The sequence below is a fragment of the Oncorhynchus mykiss genome, chromosome 15, assembly GCF_057628025.1.
Source record: "Oncorhynchus mykiss isolate SJ-2025 chromosome 15, ASM5762802v1, whole genome shotgun sequence".
Taxonomy (NCBI): Eukaryota; Metazoa; Chordata; class Actinopteri; order Salmoniformes; family Salmonidae; genus Oncorhynchus; species Oncorhynchus mykiss.
In genome coordinates, this window is record NC_143036.1 from 71,426,555 (window position 1) to 71,444,034 (window position 17,480).

General features: G+C 46.3%; 1 protein-coding gene across 2 annotated transcripts in view; it reads left to right on the top strand.

Annotated features, from left to right (window-relative positions):
* The window catches only part of LOC110500964 (palmitoyltransferase ZDHHC17), a 53,163-nt gene extending 35,765 nt beyond the window's left edge, over positions 1–17,398 (top strand). For both annotated transcript variants that reach the window (XM_090201017.1, XM_090201016.1), the window contains 8 exons: positions 1,371–1,471; positions 10,189–10,313; positions 10,983–11,045; positions 11,151–11,244; positions 12,165–12,248; positions 13,340–13,497; positions 13,738–13,832; positions 14,441–17,398. In XM_090201017.1, the coding sequence (XP_090057143.1) occupies positions 1,371–1,471; positions 10,189–10,313; positions 10,983–11,045; positions 11,151–11,244; positions 12,165–12,248; positions 13,340–13,497; positions 13,738–13,832; positions 14,441–14,579 (859 nt within the window). In that variant the 3' untranslated portion in view covers positions 14,580–17,398. The remainder of the gene's footprint in view (positions 1–1,370; positions 1,472–10,188; positions 10,314–10,982; positions 11,046–11,150; positions 11,245–12,164; positions 12,249–13,339; positions 13,498–13,737; positions 13,833–14,440) is intronic.
* The last annotated feature ends 82 nt before the right edge of the window (positions 17,399–17,480 follow it).

The window sequence follows — 17,480 nt, forward strand, 5'->3', positions numbered from 1 at the left end:
CAGGGTTTATTTCTCTGTAAACCTGAGACATCCCAGCAGGTTAGGGCTGGGTTTATTTCTCTGTAAACCTGAGACATCCCAACAGGTTAGGGCTGGGTTTATTTCTCTGTAAACCTGAGACATCTCAGCAGGTTAGGGCAGGGTTTATTTCTCTGTAAACCTGAGACATCCCAGCAGGTTAGGGCTGGGTTTATTTCTCTGTAAACCTGAGACATCCCAGCAGGTTAGGGCTGGGATTATTTCTCTGTAAACCTGAGACATCCCAACAGGTTAGGGCTGGGTTTATTTCTCTGTAAACCTGAGACATCCCAACAGGTTAGGGCTGGGTTTATTTCTCTGTAAACCTGAGACATCCCAGCAGGTTAGGGCTGGGTTTATTTCTCTGTAAACCTGAGACATCCCAGCAGGTTAGGGCTGGGTTTATTTCTCTGTAAACCTGAGACATCCCAACAGGTTAGGGCTGGGTTTATTTCTCTGTAAACCTGAGACATCCCAGCAGGTTAGGGCTGGGTTTATTTCTCTGTAAACCTGAGACATCCCAGCAGGTTAGGGCTGGGTTTATTTCTCTGTAAACCTGAGACATCCCAGCAGGTTAGGGCTGGGATTATTTCTCTGTAAACCTGAGACATCCCAACAGGTTAGGGCTGGGTTTATTTCTCTGTAAATCTGAGACATCCCAACAGGTTAGGGCTGGGTTTATTTCTCTGTAAACCTGAGACATCCCAGCAGGTTAGGGCTGGGTTTATTTCTCTGTAAACCTGAGACATCCCAGCAGGTTAGGGCTGGGTTTATTTCTCTGTAAACCTGAGACATCCCAACAGGTTAGGGCTGGGTTTATTTCTCTGTAAACCTGAGACATACCAACAGGTTAGGGCTGGGTTTATTTCTCTGTAAACCTGAGACATCCCAGCAGGTTAGGGCAGGGTTTATTTCTCTGTAAACCTGAGACATCCCAGCAGGTTAGGGCTGGGTTTATTTCTCTGTAAACCTGAGACATCCCAACAGGTTAGGGCTGGGTTTATTTCTCTGTAAACCTGAGACATCCCAGCAGGTTAGGGCAGGGTTTATTTCTCTGTAAACCTGAGACATCCCAGCAGGTTAGGGCTGGGTTTATTTCTCTGTAAACCTGAGACATCCCAACAGGTTAGGGCTGGGTTTATTTCTCTGTAAACCTGAGACATCCCAGCAGGTTAGGGCAGGGTTTATTTCTCTGTAAACCTGAGACATCCCAGCAGGTTAGGGCTGGGTTTATTTCTCTATCTGGTTGACTTTGAAATGCAGCTCTAAGGGTTTTGTGGACTGTGAGATGTGATGTTGTTTACTGCTGAGTTCTAACAGTGATTGCCCCTCCATCCCTCCCTCCTCCTCAGGTCTTTCTTTGACCACTCCATGCACAGCGCCCTGCCCCTGGGAATCTACCTGGCAACCAAGTTCTGGATGTACGTGACCTGGTTCTACTGGTTCTGGATTGATATCCTTTACAATAAGAGTCTCCTGGTTTCCTCTGCCTTTTCTCATTCCAACCATGATACATCAGTGAGCTGCTGTGCTGTACAAGGGCCTTTCGTTCACAGCGCCACCTGGCAAGACAGCTGCGTGTGTCAATATTCACCTCCTAACAATCAATTCTTTCATCAGGGAGGGAGGTGGCTTCTGGGAATTGATGGGTTTTGACTGAGAGCAAAAGTGTATGAATATCTCCCCTGTGGCTATTGGTCGATTAGAGTGTCAGTCAAACTGCAGCCTATTCCAAACAGACAGATGGGCTTTCCCTTCTTCCATCTGGAACCCCTCTGGTCATGATTACCCACAGTGCACTGGAGTGTGAGGTCAGCTAAAGAGCATTGGCCTGCCTCTCAGACTACAGTGCAGAGAGCATCATATCACCCTTAACCTTTCTGATCTCCCCATCCCGGATCCGGGTTCGTGAATACAGACTCAAGCTCATTACCATAACGCAACGTTAACTATTCATGAAAATCGCAAATGAAATGAAATAAATATGCTAGCTCTCAAGCTTAGCCTTTTGTTAACAACACTGTCATCTCAGATTTTCAAAATATGCTTCTCAACCATTGCAAAACAATCATTTGTGTAACAGTATTGATGGCTAACGTAGCATTTAGCATTAGCATTCAGCTGGCAACATTTACACAAAAAAACAGAAAAGCATTCAAAAAAATCATTTACCTTTGAAGAACTTCAGATGTTTTCATTGAGGAGACTCTCAGATAGCAAATGTTCAGTTTTTCCTGAAAGATTATTTGTTTAGGACAAATCGCTCCGTTTTCTGCGTCACGTTTAGCTATGAAAAAACCCCTGTATCCAGGATTGTGTAAATCTATCAGCAAGCTCATTAGCATAACACAACGTTAACTATTTATGAAAATCGCAAATGAAATGAAATAAATATGCCATCTCTCAAGCTTAGCCTTTTGTAAACAACACTGTCATCTCAGATTTTCAAAATATGCTTCTCAACCATAGGAAAACAATCATTTGTGTAAAAGTAGCTAGCTAGAGTTAGCATTTCGCGTTAGCATTTAGCGTTAGCATTAGCGTTAGCATCCAGCACGCAACATTAACAAAAACATAAAAGCCTTCAAATAAAATCATTTACCTTTGAAGAACTTCTGATGTTTTCAATGAGGATACTCTCAGTTAGATAGCAGATGCTCAGTTTTTCCAAAAAGATTCCTTGTGTATTAGAAATAGCTCCGTTTTATACATCACATTTGGCTACCAAAAAAAATCCATAAATTCAGTCCTCAAAACGCAAACTTTTTTCCAAATTAACTCCATAATATCGACTGAAAACATGGCAAACGTTTTTTAGAATCAAGCCTCAAGGTGTTTTTCACATATCTCTTCATTGATACATCGTTCTTGGAAACATGCTTTCTCTCCTGAATCCCAGGAGAAAATGACCGCACCTGAAGATTACGCACAAATTTAGACAAAGGACACCGGGCGGACCTCTGGAAAATGTAGTCTCTTATGGCCAATCTTCCAATGATATGCCTACAAATACGTCACAATGCTGCTAAGACCTTGGGCGAACGACAGAAAGTGTAGGCTCATTCCTTGCGCAATCACAGCCATATAAGGAGAGAATGGAAAACAGAGCTTCAGAAATTCTGCTAATTCCTGGGTGATGCATCATCTTGGTTTCGCCTGTAGAATGAGTTCTGGGGCACTTACAGACAAAATCTTTGCAGATTCTGAAACTTCAGAGTGTTTTCTTTCCAAAACTGTCAAGAATATGCATAGTCGAGCATCTTTTCGTGACAAAATATCGCGCTTAAAACGGGAACGTTTTTTATCCAAAAATGAAATAGCGCCCCTAGAGCTCTAACTGGTTAAGGGCTCTTTACTGTTGTGTACAACTTCTGGCCCACAAGACAATGCAAATGTGTCAGTTGGAGGCAGACTCATTATTTCTATATGCTAAACACCATTGCATTTGTGTCACAGTTGACATCAGAGGCACTTGTGATGCAACCATACTGGTTGTTTTGTGTTTGTTGATTATGACAAGAGGCCGGACAATTTCTGTGGTAACTTGGATCAAAAAGTCATATAATGCCCCCCCCCCTCCCCCGGATCCTTTTCAGAGGCTTGTGGAGTAACATTGCAGTCTAATTTCTCAGACAAGACACTATCTCCTCTAGATCTATTCCCATATAGTTCACTTCCCCTGCAAACTGCACTGATTCTCTCACGGACGGTGAAGAGGTGAGGGAAACTGTTGTCCTAGGTGCTCTGGGGTGCTGAAGTTTCAAGCCTCCTGTATAAAGCTGAGCTCACTCTTTTCCATATGAATTAGTCCCCTGTCCAGATAAGACAGGTGGACGGTGAAGAAGTGAGGGAAACTGTTGTCCTAGGTGCTCTGGGGTGCTGAAGTTTCAAGCCTCCTGTATAAAGCTGAGCTCACTCTTTTCCATATGAATAGTCCCCTGTCCAGATAAGACAGGTGGACGGTGAAGAAGTGAGGGAAACTGTTGTCCTAGGTGCTCTGGGGTGCTGAAGTTTCAAGCCTCCTGTATAAAGCTGAGCTCACTCTTTTCCATATGAATAGTCCCCTGTCCAGATAAGACAGGTGGACGGTGAAGAAGTGAGGGAAACTGTTGTCCTCGGTGCTCTGGGGTGCTGAGGTTTCAAGCCTCCTGTATAAAGCTGGGCTCACTCTTTTCCATATGAATAGTCCCCTGTCCAGATAAGACAGGTGGACGGTGAAGAAGTGAGGGAAACTGTTGTCCTAGGTGCTCTGGGGTGCTGAAGTTTCAAGCCTCCTGTATAAAGCTGGGCTCACTCTTTTCCATATGAATAGTCCCCTGTCCAGATAAGAGGTATCACTGAACTCAGTGTGCTTTCAGCTCTGTGTGGAGACAGTCTTTAATGAATACTGAGTGTTAAGATGTGCACACCACTGGTGAGGGTGCAGCACAGCTGACTGAGTCAGACCCGATGAAGCGACTTGTGGGATCAATGTGTTTCTGTAGCTCCAAGTTGGCTCCTCCAGTCGCTTTTTGGTCATGGAAAATTCCCTTACCGGGTCTGAAACTGCTGAATGCCCCATTTAAAGTCAGGAGGGTTGGTCTCTTATCCGCCTCATTTGACTGCTGATGGGAGAGGAGTGCTTCTTCAGTCCATTTCATCTGCATGATGATGCTCGTTTCCTTGGATCTGCTGCTCTGCTCCCCGTCTACCTCTCTGTCAATCCCTTGTAACCTCTCCTGCTTTTTCAACAGGGCCCGTCTTGTTACCAGTTTCCCTCTGGTTACAATTGTTTGTCTTTCATGGGAACATTGATCTGTGAGAGTTCACATAAACCACCACTATGAGTGTAAGTGAAATTCACACCTATACACAGGTCTCTTGTGTGATGCAGCTTTGAGATTTAATAGTCAGGCAGGTTTTTCCAGTCTCACCTCTTGCCCAACAGCCAATCAGCCCATTGAGATGTCCTCTTCAATGCCTCTTATCTCTTTGTTGAAAGGCTGTTCTATCCAAAGAATATCTACGTCCACGTAGTCACTGTTAACAGTAGCCTGTACCTCATCGTGTAGTGTGAACTGGCAGCTCAGAACAGTAGACGGCTACAGCAAGGGATGACTGGATTCCTAAATGGAGTAGGGTGAAGTTGACGCTAGACGCTGATCTTGGGTCAGTTTAGCATTTTCCCCACTAATGGTTAAGATTGGGGGAGGGAAGCTGATCCTACCTCATCTGTACCTAAGGCAAACTACACCCCAGAGCATTCACAAACTCAAGCAGTCCCTCCTCACTCCAGTCCAACTGTGCCTCTTTGGGAAGTGGTGTTATGTAACTGAGGTGGTAACCTTGCCTGAGACCTGAAGACTCGCGTTAGCTCTCTGAGTTAATGCCTTGGCTGTAGCTCAGCGGGCTAGCACAGTCTTGGCTCGCGCAGTAGACCGAGGTCCGTACCCAGTTGGTCACATGTAGTCTCAATGTCTGATTGTTGTGATCTGGGTTGAATCTGATACAGCCGCGGTTGTATGGTAGTTTTGTGGTGGTTGTGGTACGGTGGTGGTTGTGGTGAGGTGGTGGTTGTGGTGCGGTGGTGGTTGTACGGTAGTTTTGTGGTGGTTGTGGTACGGTGGTGGTTGTGGTGAGGTGGTGGTTGTGGTGCGGTGGTGGTTGTACGGTAGTTTTGTGGTGGTTGTGGTACGGTTGTGGTGAGGTGGTGGTTGTGGTGCGGTGGTGGTTGTGGTGCGGTGGTTGTAGAAGTCTATTAGTAGGAGACTGGGGGAGGAGGAGAGAGTAGAAGTCTATTAGTAGGAGACTGGGGGAGGAGGAGAGAGTAGAAGTCTATTAGTAGGAGACTGGAGGAGGAGGAGAGAGTAGAAGTCTATTAGTAGGAGACTGCAGGAGGAGGAGGAGAGAGTAGAAGTCTATTAGTAGGAGACTGGGGGAGGAGGAGAGAGTAGAAGTCTTAGTAGGAGACTGGGGGAGGAGGAGAGAGTAGAAGTCTATTAGTAGGAGACTGGAGGAGGAGAGAGTAGAAGTCTATTAGTAGGAGACTGGAGGAGGAGGAGAGAGTAGAAGTCTATTAGTAGGAGACTGGAGGAGAGAGTAGAAGTCTATTAGTAGGAGACTGGAGGAGGAGAGAGTAGAAGTCTATTAGTAGGAGACTGGAGGAGGAGAGAGTAGAAGTCTATTAGTAGGAGACTGGAGGAGGAGGAGAGAGTAGAAGTCTATTAGTAGGAGACTGGAGGAGAGAGTAGAAGTCTATTAGTAGGAGACTGGAGGAGGAGAGAGTAGAAGTCTATTAGTAGGAGACTGGAGGAGGAGAGAGTAGAAGTCTATTAGTAGGAGACTGGAGGAGGAGGAGAGAGTAGAAGTCTATTAGTAGGAGACTGGAGGAGGAGGAGAGAGTAGACGTCTATTAGTAGGAGACTGGAGGAGGAGAGAGTAGAAGTCTATTAGTAGGAGACTGGAGGAGGAGGAGAGAGTAGAAGTCTATTAGTAGGAGACTGGAGGAGGAGGAGAGAGTAGAAGTCTATTAGTAGGAGACTGGAGGAGGAGGAGAGAGTAGAAGTCTATTAGTAGGAGACTGGAGGAGGAGGAGGAGAGAGTAGAAGTCTTAGTAGGAGACTGGGGGAGGAGGAGAGAGTACAAGTCTATTAGTAGGAGACTGGAGGAGGAGGAGAGAGTAGAAGTCTATTAGTAGGAGACTGGTGGAGGAGGAGAGAGTAGAAGTCTATTAGTAGGAGACTGGAGGAGGAGAGAGTAGAAGTCTATTAGTAGGAGACTGGAGGAGGAGGAGAGAGTAGAAGTCTATTAGTAGGAGACTGGAGGAGGAGGAGAGAGTAGAAGTCTATTAGTAGGAGACTGGAGGAGGAGGAGAGAGTAGAAGTCTATTAGTAGGAGACTGGAGGAGGAGGAGAGAGTAGAAGTCTATTAGTAGGAGACTGGAGGAGGAGGAGAGAGTAGAAGTCTATTAGTAGGAGACTGGAGGAGGAGGAGGAGAGAGTAGAAGTCTTAGTAGGAGACTGGGGGAGGAGGAGAGAGTACAAGTCTATTAGTAGGAGACTGGGGGAGGAGGAGAGAGTAGAAGTCTATTAGTAGGAGACTGGGGGAGGAGGAGAGAGTAGAAGTCTATTAGTAGGAGACTGGGGGAGGAGGAGAGAGTAGAAGTCTATTAGGAGACTGGAGGAGGAGGAGAGAGTAGAAGTCTATTAGTAGGAGACTGGAGGAGGAGGAGAGAGTAGAAGTCTATTAGTAGGAGACTGGAGGAGGAGGAGAGAGTAGAAGTCTATTAGTAGGAGACTGGAGGAGGAGGAGAGAGTAGAAGTCTATTAGTAGGAGACTGGGGGAGGAGGAGAGAGTAGAAGTCTTAGTAGGAGACTGGTGGAGGAGGAGAGAGTAGAAGTCTATTAGTAGGAGACTGGAGGAGGAGGAGAGAGTAGAAGTCTATTAGTAGGAGACTGGGGGAGGAGGAGAGAGTAGAAGTCTATTAGTAGGAGACTGGAGGAGGAGGAGGAAAGAGTAGAAGTTATTAGTAGGAGACTGGAGGAGGAAAGAGTAGAAGTCTATAAGTAGGAGATTAGAGGAGGAGGAGAGAGTAGAAGTTATTAGTAGGAGACTGGGGGAGGAGGAGAGAGTAGAAGTCTATTAGTAGGAGACTGGAGGAGGAGGAGGAAAGAGTAGAAGTTATTAGTATGAGACTGGAGGAGGAGGAGAGAGTAGAAGTCTATTAGTAGGAGACTGGAGGAGGAGGAAAGAGTAGAAGTCTATAAGTAGGAGATTAGAGGAGGAGGAGAGAGTAGAAGTTATTAGTAGGAGACTGGAGGAGGAGGAGAGAGTAGAAGTTATTAGTAGGAGACTGGAGGAGGAGGAGATAGTATAAGTCTATTAGTTGGAGACTGAGCTGGTCCTGTGATGTGTTCTTTTAGGAGGACATTCAGTCTTCAGCCAGACAATGATGACGTTCAGTGACACCCTGACCACCCCACCCTACACCACACTGTAAAGAGGTGTAGGGGGTAGTTGCCCCGAGATGCTGATCTCGAATCAGTTTTGAAATGTCCATAGTAATGGTTAAGGTTAGGATTGTGGGAGGGACAGCTGATCCTAGATCTGTACCTAGGAGAAATTTCACCCAGGAGCTGTATGGACACTGTCAACACCATTAGTCTCCTTAAATCAGCATGCTTGATAAATTCTTGGCGTGACCCTTTTGTTTGGCCCATCTTGTGTAACACCTCTTCTCCTAAGCCATTCCAAAGACTAATAGCTGCTACGGGGAGGGCGTACACAACAAGGCCTCAAGGGAAACATTGAAGCGTCGTCCATATGAGAATCTCCATCGATCACTGTAAGAATTACCGGCTCCGTGCCGACAGTATCACGGCCCATTGATTTAGTGAGGCGATAAGGACTTCCATGCACGAATCCCTAGTGTCACCTTGTTCCCTTTGTAGTGCACTACTTTATATGGAAATTCACTATGTTCCTCTACACTATATGGGGATTAATAGGGTTCCATTTGGGATGCAGCCCCACATAGTTAATTTGAAGTGTTTATCTTATGAAGTAGCTAGATAGACCTACAGAGGAAGAGGTCATTAAAGCGCCCAGACTTCTTTTGCTGATAATTATACAGATTTATGACCTCATTCAGCTTTTAGAGACTGAAAGCACTGTAGAGTATGGCTGAGACCATACTGTAGGGGGAAGTTGCCCCGAGATGCTAATGCCACCCTATGTCCTATGTAGGGCTCTGGGGGGGCCATATGGCTCCGAGTTTCCTTCCTGGAATCTAGTTGTTTGTCATGCCGTGACTTCACTCCACCCCCACTATAATTGAGGAAATCCTTGTTTACGTTACCAGCCCACAGATGTCCTTGTGTCCCACTAACTCCCCCCCCCCCCCCCCCCCACACACACACACACACACACACACCCTAATCACTAGATGGCCATACAGACTTGAAACGGCTCAAGTCAATAATTAATTACTTCAAGCCAACTCCATAATCTAAAGTTTATTTAGTCAGTCAATCAGATGTTTCTCTCATGTATAGAATCAACATTCTAACTCCACACTGTGGGAGATGTGTTAATGTGTGGTTAAAATGCACAGAGGAATGCCAGTAGACCTTGGGTGTAGGCATTTCCTAAATACCAGAATACATTCTATGCAAATACAATTCTGAAGCTGTAATTCCTAAGGAGGTTTATGGGATTCTTTTCATTTGTAGTTCCTGATTAAATGACTACAGGCCCTGTGAAAAGTAAACTTGGGTTCTAGATACAAGAGATTGTATGGATCAACATTGGCATTTTAGGGTTAAGCCTGACCACTCCCTTTGGTTAGACTCACTCCATTGCGTTTCCTGTGCAAATGATGACGCGTGTCTGAGGGACTCGGGACTCGGGTTGGGTGAGAGTATGAGTCAAGCTTCCACTGAGCTGCTTTCCTCATAGGCTGGAGTGGGCGGAGGGCGAGTCCTTTTGCGTCCCTAATGGCACCCTATTCCCTTTATAGTGCACTATTTTAGACCAGGGCCCATAGGACTCTGGCCGATGTAGTGCACTAGGTAGAAAATAGGGTGCCATTTGGGACACACACTCTGTCTGGATGATGTCACTATGGCTTGTCAGAGCCAGCACAGCCGTCTAGGTCCAATGCAGCTGTTTTTAACTTTGTCAAATAATTTCAAACAATTAAGTACCTTATGTGATTGTTTTTGTTTTTTTTTATGTTAAAAAGAATAGATAGCGTCATAACAAATAGTAATTTCTCAAGCAAGAATATTGTTAGGACTGTCTGGGAGCAGTCTGAGTAGGGAAAACTGAAAACGACCTGTTATTGGCAAAGAGCTGTGGAACTCTTTTTCTTATTGGTCTATTGTCCAAGTTAGCACCTTTTGATGTTACCAGGCAAGCCAAAACGCCATCACGCCAAAGCAGGCTGAAGTTTCAGGCAGTCTTTTCAAACAGCCCTTACACTATAAGGGCATTATCATAATTTTCACAATTTCACAGTATTATTCAACCTCATAGTGTGGAAGTATATAAAAACCATTTTCTGTCTGACCTTGTCCAGACTCCTGACAGGATGTGAAACCAAAATATCATTGTGTTATTTGAGTGAACTATCCCTTTAAGAGCAGTAGTCACCTTTCAGCCAATCAGCCGTCCTCCTTAACTCCTCTGTACATCTCCCGTTTGCCACCGTCCACCTGCCTTTCCTCCTGAACAGTGTCTGTCTGTTCTACAACTTCGGCAAGTCCTGGAAATCAGACCCCGGGATCATCAAAGCCTCAGAGGAGCAGAAGAAAAAGGTAAACGCTGGTACTACCCATGACGCTGGCACTACCCATGACGCTGGCACTACCCATGACGCTGGCACTACCCATGGCGCGGGCACTACCCATGGCGCGGGCACTACCCATGGCGCGGGCACTACCCATGACGCTGGCACTACCCATGACGCTGGCACTACCCATGACGCTGGCACTACCCATGACGCTGGCACTACCCATGACGCGGGCACTACCCATGACGCGGGCACTACCCATGACGCGGGCACTACCCATGACGCTGGCACTACCCATGACGCTGGCACTACCCATGACGCTGGCACTGCCCATGGCGCTGGCACTGCCCATGGCGCTGGCACTGCCCATGGCGCGGGCACCGCCCATGACGCGTGTACCGCCCATGACGCGTGTACCGCCCATGACGCGTGTACCGCCCATGACGCGTGTACCGCCCATGACGCGTGTACCGCCCATGACGCGTGTACCGCCCATGACGCGTGTACCGCCCATGACGCGTTAACCAGAGCCTGGTCCTCTGGTTAACACCTCTCTCTCTCACCTCTCTCTCACCTCTCACCTCTCTCTCTCTCACCTCTCTCTCTCTCACCTCTCTCTCTCTCACCTCTCTCTCTCTCTCACCTCTCTCTCTCTCACCTCTCTCTCTCTCACCTCTCTCTCTCTCATCTCCAGACTATTGTTGAACTGGCGGAGACGGGAAGCCTGGATCTCAGCATATTCTGCAGTACTTGTTTGGTAAAGAAATGACTTCATTTTATTATGTACTGAAGGGTTTTGCATGGTTTGGGTTTAACGTTGTCATTCTGTCAAGCCTCAATACATTTGTATTTGTCCACACAGATAAGGAAGCCCATCCGGTCCAAACACTGTGCTGTGTGCAACCGCTGTATCGCCAAGTTCGACCACCACTGCCCTTGGGTGGGCAACTGTGTCGGTATGTGTAACACCAGCAGCAGTATTTAGCTTAGCAACAACCCATAGCCCAGCAACCGGAGTTAGTTCAGCTGATAGTCATTTATGTCCACAGAATTCCAGCCTAAGAAGCAGCACATGGTTCTTTAAGAAAAATAAACAAGCTGACACCCATATGAATTCATTAGCTGTTCTGGCAGAATATAGAAAGGTGTGTGTGTGTGTGTGTGTGTGTGTGTGTGTGTGTGTGTGTGTGTGTGTGTGTGTGTGTGTGTGTGTGTGTGTGTGTGCACGCTGCCCAGCTCTATTAGCCGTGAAGCAGCAGCTGCCTGTTTTTCCCTCGACTGTTTGGACTTCCAGACAGATGGCCTCATGAACAGCTGACACGTGTCCAGACATGTCTGCCTGTGAACTTTGAGATGGAAGGAAGGGGGTCCTAAAGTGTCCATGCTGTCCCGTAAGAGCCTGACAGGATGGAGCTTGCCTTTCAGACAGGCAGCGACGTAGACGCACTACCAGTTAGTCCCTAGAGGTCCTCAGTGTGTTGGCCAGGTGCCCCCCCCCCCCTCACATCCTTTAGTCCAAACAGTGACTGGCAGCAGACCCACACACCTGGTCATGTATCTGAGTATGACCCAACGAGCCGACTGACAGATCTGACAACTACTTGGCCTCCTTCAATCCTACTGTACTCTCTTTCTCCTTCTCTCTCTCTACGTCTCTCATTTGTCTTGACCTGGAGAGGAGCCAGGAGGACCGTGAGGGAGGGAGGGAAAGATGAGGACCGTGAGGGAAGGAGGGATGAGGACCATGAGGGAAGGAGGGATGAGGACCATGAGGGAGGGAGGGATGAGGACCGTGAGGGAGGGGATGAGGACAGTGAGGGACCAGACAGATGAGGCTTAACTCCCCCTCTCACTTTTCTCATTGTGCGGTCAACAGGAAGTGGGAATCATCGCTACTTCATGGGTTACCTGTTCTTCCTGCTCTGCATGATCAGCTGGATGATCTACGGCTGTATCTGCTGTGAGTGGAACACCCCAACCCACCACACCTCATTCTAGTTACACCACCCTACCACACCTCATTCTAGTTACACCACCCTACCACACCTCATTCTAGTTACACCACCACACCACACCTCATTCTAGTTACACCACCCCACCACACCTCATTCTAGTTACACCACCCCACCACACCTCATTCTAGTTACACCACCCCACCACACCTCATTCTAGTTACACCACCACACCACACCTCATTCTAGTTACACCACCACACCACACCTCATTCTAGTTACACCACCACACCACACCTCATTCTAGTTACACCACCACACCACACCTCATTCTAGTTACACCACCACACCACACACCTCATTCTAGTTACACCACCACACCACACCCCTCATTCTAGTTACACCACCACACCACACCTCTCATTCTAGTTACACCACCCCACCACACCTCTCATTCTAGTTACACACCATGATGTCTTTATGATTCTACAGCTGTTAACAACCTAGCTGTATACAGGATGTTTGGCTGCACCACTGCCCAGTCATGTGAAATCCATACATTTGGCCTTTATGAATTTATTTCATTTGACTGATTCCCTTCTATGAACTGTAACTCAGTAAAGTCTTTGAAATTGTTAGATAACAAAATAACATCTCTATTGGTTATGGTACACCACATTTTGGTTACTACTTTCATTTGTCCATTAATCCAATTATTAGTGCTGTTATTTCATTTCTATAAACTCTATAAACCCTTCCAGTCATAGGTTGCCAAAGTAATCACTCATACATTTGTCAATCAGACTGCGGGATCAGGTTTAATCGTCAGTCGTTCTCTATCACCCTAGGGTTCTTCCCTAACCTCTCTGCCCCTCTACCCAGACTGGAGGATCAGGTTTAATCGTCAGTCCTTCACCCTAGGGTTCTTCCCTAACCTCTCTGCCCCTCTACCCAGACTGGAGGATCAGGTTTAATCGTCAGTCCTTCACCCTAGGGTTCTTCCCTAACCTCTCTACCCAGACTGGAGGATCAGGTTTAATCGTCAGTCCTTCTCTATCACCCTAGGGTTCTTCCCTAACCTCTCTGCCCCTCTACCCAGACTGGAGGATCCACTGCGCCACCAACTACACCAAGGATGGTTTCTGGCTGTACCTGACGCAGATCGCCTCCTGCTCTCCCTGGATGTTCTGGATGTTCCTCAACAGTGTGTTCCACTTCATGTGGGTGGCTGTGCTGATCATGTGCCAGCTCTACCAGGTTAGAGAGACCATTGGTTGTATGTTTAACCTGTATTTAGCCAGGTGAGATACGTAAAAGTAAGCCTGGTGCCAGCTAGAACGACCCATAGGACAGGAGCATATATGTCCATGGGATGCATTTACATCCTCGACCCTCATCTTGACCCTTTGTTGTGATACCATAGATAGTTGTACAAAATAAATAAAATTGACCTATTTGTGACATTGTGTTCTACGCGTGTGCCCGCCTCTCTTCCAGATTGCTGGTCTGGGAATCACCACAAATGAGAGGATGAACGCCAGGAGATACAAGCACTTTAAAGTAACGGCCACTTCCATCGAGAGCCCCTTCAAGTGAGTACTAGCCCTCCCTTCAGGAGCCTCTGCCAATCTGTGTCCTCCTACCCAGAAATACTGACCTGATCCTGGGTCAGTACAGGACAACGTTGCCTTTTAATGTTTTTTATTCCCTCAATATTGACTGTTCCCGTTATGGTAACAATGGGTACATTCTGGTGCTTACTTAAAGGGATGGTTCATCCAATCTACGGGCCTGTTTCCCAGGCACAGATGAAGCCTAGTGCAGGACTAAAAAGCATTCTCAGTGGAGATCTGTTGAAAGTGTTTTATGGTCCAGCACTAGGCCTAATCTGGGTCTGGGGAAACGGGCCCTACATGTTTGGGTGAAATGAATGTTTCCTTGAGTTGTCTATGTAGGCCAGTACTGACATAATCCACGATAATCCATTGTTTACTTTTGCTACAGGCAGTAGCTAGCATGATTTAGCATCATCCTCCGAATTCCCATTTGTTAATATTCCCCTGATATTAACAAAGCTGCTACCTACCAAAACTTCACCTGATTCACATGGTGTACTACTTGTATCAATGGATACCTAACACATGAAGAAGTAGTTATTAGGTCATGATGTCAACATTTTAATTTCTCTCCCTCTCCGTAGTCATGGGTGTGTACGGAACCTCATAGACTTCTTTGAGATCCGCTGCTGTGGCCTGATCCGGCCCAAGGCGATAGACTGGACCACACAGTACACAATCGAGTATGACCAGACGTCCGGGTCGGGCTACCAGCTGGTGTAGACGAGAAGAGAGGAGAGGTGGAGCGACGGTGTCTAGAAGAGGAGGAGGGGGTTCCCCAGGGTTCAGTATCGGAGCCAGGCTGTTCTCTGGAGCACTCCCCTCAGACCTCCTTCCTCACCCATTCAGACTGAGAAAACCAGCCAGGAACTAGCATGCTGTTACGGGACACCACCATAAGACCAACACCTACTACTAGTCTATATGAAACCACCTCCATTACTGTACCCACCACCACCTCTGAGCCCCTCCTGGGGGGGGGCCTTCTCCTCTGCTGGTCCCCCCTCGTCTCTCCTGCCCATGGACGGTGCACCGCTGCCAGGCGCGGCAGGGAGAGGAGGAGAAAAGAGAATATAAAAAAAACGAAAATAAGGAATCTTTATTTGTTTGCTGTACTAGAGTCATTATGCTGCGGTGAAGGCAGTACGGTTGACGGCAGTATCATTTTTTTCCCTTATTTTTTTAGATAAATTTCACACATCCATTTTTTTTATCATCCATCTTGCCCAGCAGATTTTTTTTTTGTCTTTCAGTTTTTTTATTGTTGCTCAAAACTCTACTGTTCCTTTTAGAACTGTGGTGGCTAGGGAGACTGGGGAAGGAAGGCCTTTTAAGGAAGAAATTGGTTGTTAAGCAGGATTTGATAAGGGATGGTTACTATGGCATGGTCATGTACCATCGTTCAAGTCACCCTGAGGATTGCTTAGAATTGCCAAAGTTGTTAAACTTGTCAGTATGTCATAAAATGGCATTTGCAATTGTTGCGGGGGGGGGGGGGGTCTGTTCCCAGTGGTCTCTTTCACAAGGTATTGAAGGTGCAGATAGGAGCGACATCCTACTTATAATGTGATGCAAGCATATTTATTTTAACTCTATGTATAGATCAAATGATGTTATAGTATCATCTTATTTTACATTTGTTTTGTTTTTTATCAAGACAACATCTGCTACAAATTGTATATGATGTCTGACATGGTGCCCTGAGACCTTCACTAGAAAGGTCAGCACACACACACTAATACAAGAGTAGTGTTAGTGAGAGATCAACTAGAGTCAGGGGAAGATGAGGCCATTCCATCCCAGACTGAATGGATGGTTCTGGGAGTTTACAAGAAAGGTTCATTCCATGTGTGTATTTTTTTTTTTTTTGTGTGTGTGGGGGGGGGGGGTCCTTTTGTTTGTCTGCCTATGACAATGCACTGATCACCTTTTTTGTTTCTAGTCTCGCCGTTACTGAAGAAATACAGGCGTACTCCCGACAAACACTTCAATGTTTACCGATTGACGGAGCTCGGGCCCAATGAGAAAAAGGTATATAAACCCCGAGACCTGCCCCTTCTGGGTTCTCATCTGTTATTGCTCATTACATTTCCCGCTAGTAGTCTCTACGCAGCGGCAGCGCAAGGACGGACTGAAATGTCAAATATGTCCATCTGTACATAAACAATCTAGTTTTCTTCGTGAGTGATTTTATTTTGTCAGTTTTGAAGCTGCTCCTTTTTAAACGTTGATTTCATCCAACCAAATGGAAAAGAGAACTCCCCGATTATAATCCAATTGTATGACTGTAGCTTTTAGTGATGTCCGACACTGCTGTCTAAAGGCATTTTAACCCTGCAAACTACACTGCATGTGTGATGCTTGGACATTGGGCTGTCGCCATACTGTTGACCCCCCCCCCCCATCCAAGCTGCCCAGTGATAGCCATGTGTCTGTATATAGTGAATGTTCAGTATTTACAAGTACTTTCTTCGGTATGTTCGCTTTTGTTTTTTAAATCCAGTGTGTATCTTCAGTGCAAGTCCTCCTTCTCGGTCTGCAGGCTCCAGATATCAAGTCTGGTCCAGCCTGCCGAAGTGTAATATTAATGTTCCATGCTGGTGGTTGGATTATACTGGAAGTAAAGGTTTTTTCTATGTCATATTGCTGGGTTTGTTACACCACTGGATGTACGAGATGCAAGGGAAATAATGACAGTATTTTTTTCTAAACTGAAATCATGCGTGTCATCGTACGCTGTAATCCAGGATAAGAGGTATGAAGCATGGGTTTAGACATCATGACGTCAGAGCACGGGACGCACCATTGAGGCGATCTCCTTTTTCTAAGTACATTTTCTACTTTAATCAGTTGGCAAACTGCCACCTGGAGTGGGTTGTTTGAACGCCACGGTTGGCGATTTACCACCACCTGCAGGTATTGGGTGTTTGCCCACGAGTATAATTCATTGGTGGTGACCTGGATGGAATTATGCGACCCTTCGTTAACTACTTCAAAATGGTAAAAGTCCTCAATGGTGCTGCCTGTGCTAAAACAGGCTTTTGGGAACTAGAGTCCTGTGTGGTATTAAAAGGTATACCATCTTGTGTGGTCATGTCTACATCAGTGAGGGACACAGTGGATCATTTTGCAGGCTCACCTACATCTAAAAGGAGCTCAGCGGTCATCATAAACAACCTACAGGTATAGAGCTCATCCAGGTTCTGTTTCGGTTCCAGAGAAATATTCACACTAGCCTGAGTGCCACTGTTTGTACACATGCCAATTCCTTGTCACCCATTGTCATGCCAAACATGTTTGACTTGACAATGAGGAATGGAGTTGTCAAGAGCACAAACGGATCTGGGATCAGGCTTTTCACACCGGCTCTTCCAACAAATGTCATTTTTCCCCCAGCTGCCACCATGTGAAAAGCACATGATCATCTACAGTGCCTCTCCGCCTTCTTCAGGACATCACCGTAACCCTGCTTCAGATGTTAATATATTGGGCATGGTTCAATTTTAATGGCTTTAATAATAAAATACATTCAAATGTGGAAACACACGTGTTGCTCTCCTGTGTTTTCTTCGAAGGCTAAATGTGTTCTGATTATAGCTATCAAAACATGTCGGTTTTGAAGTT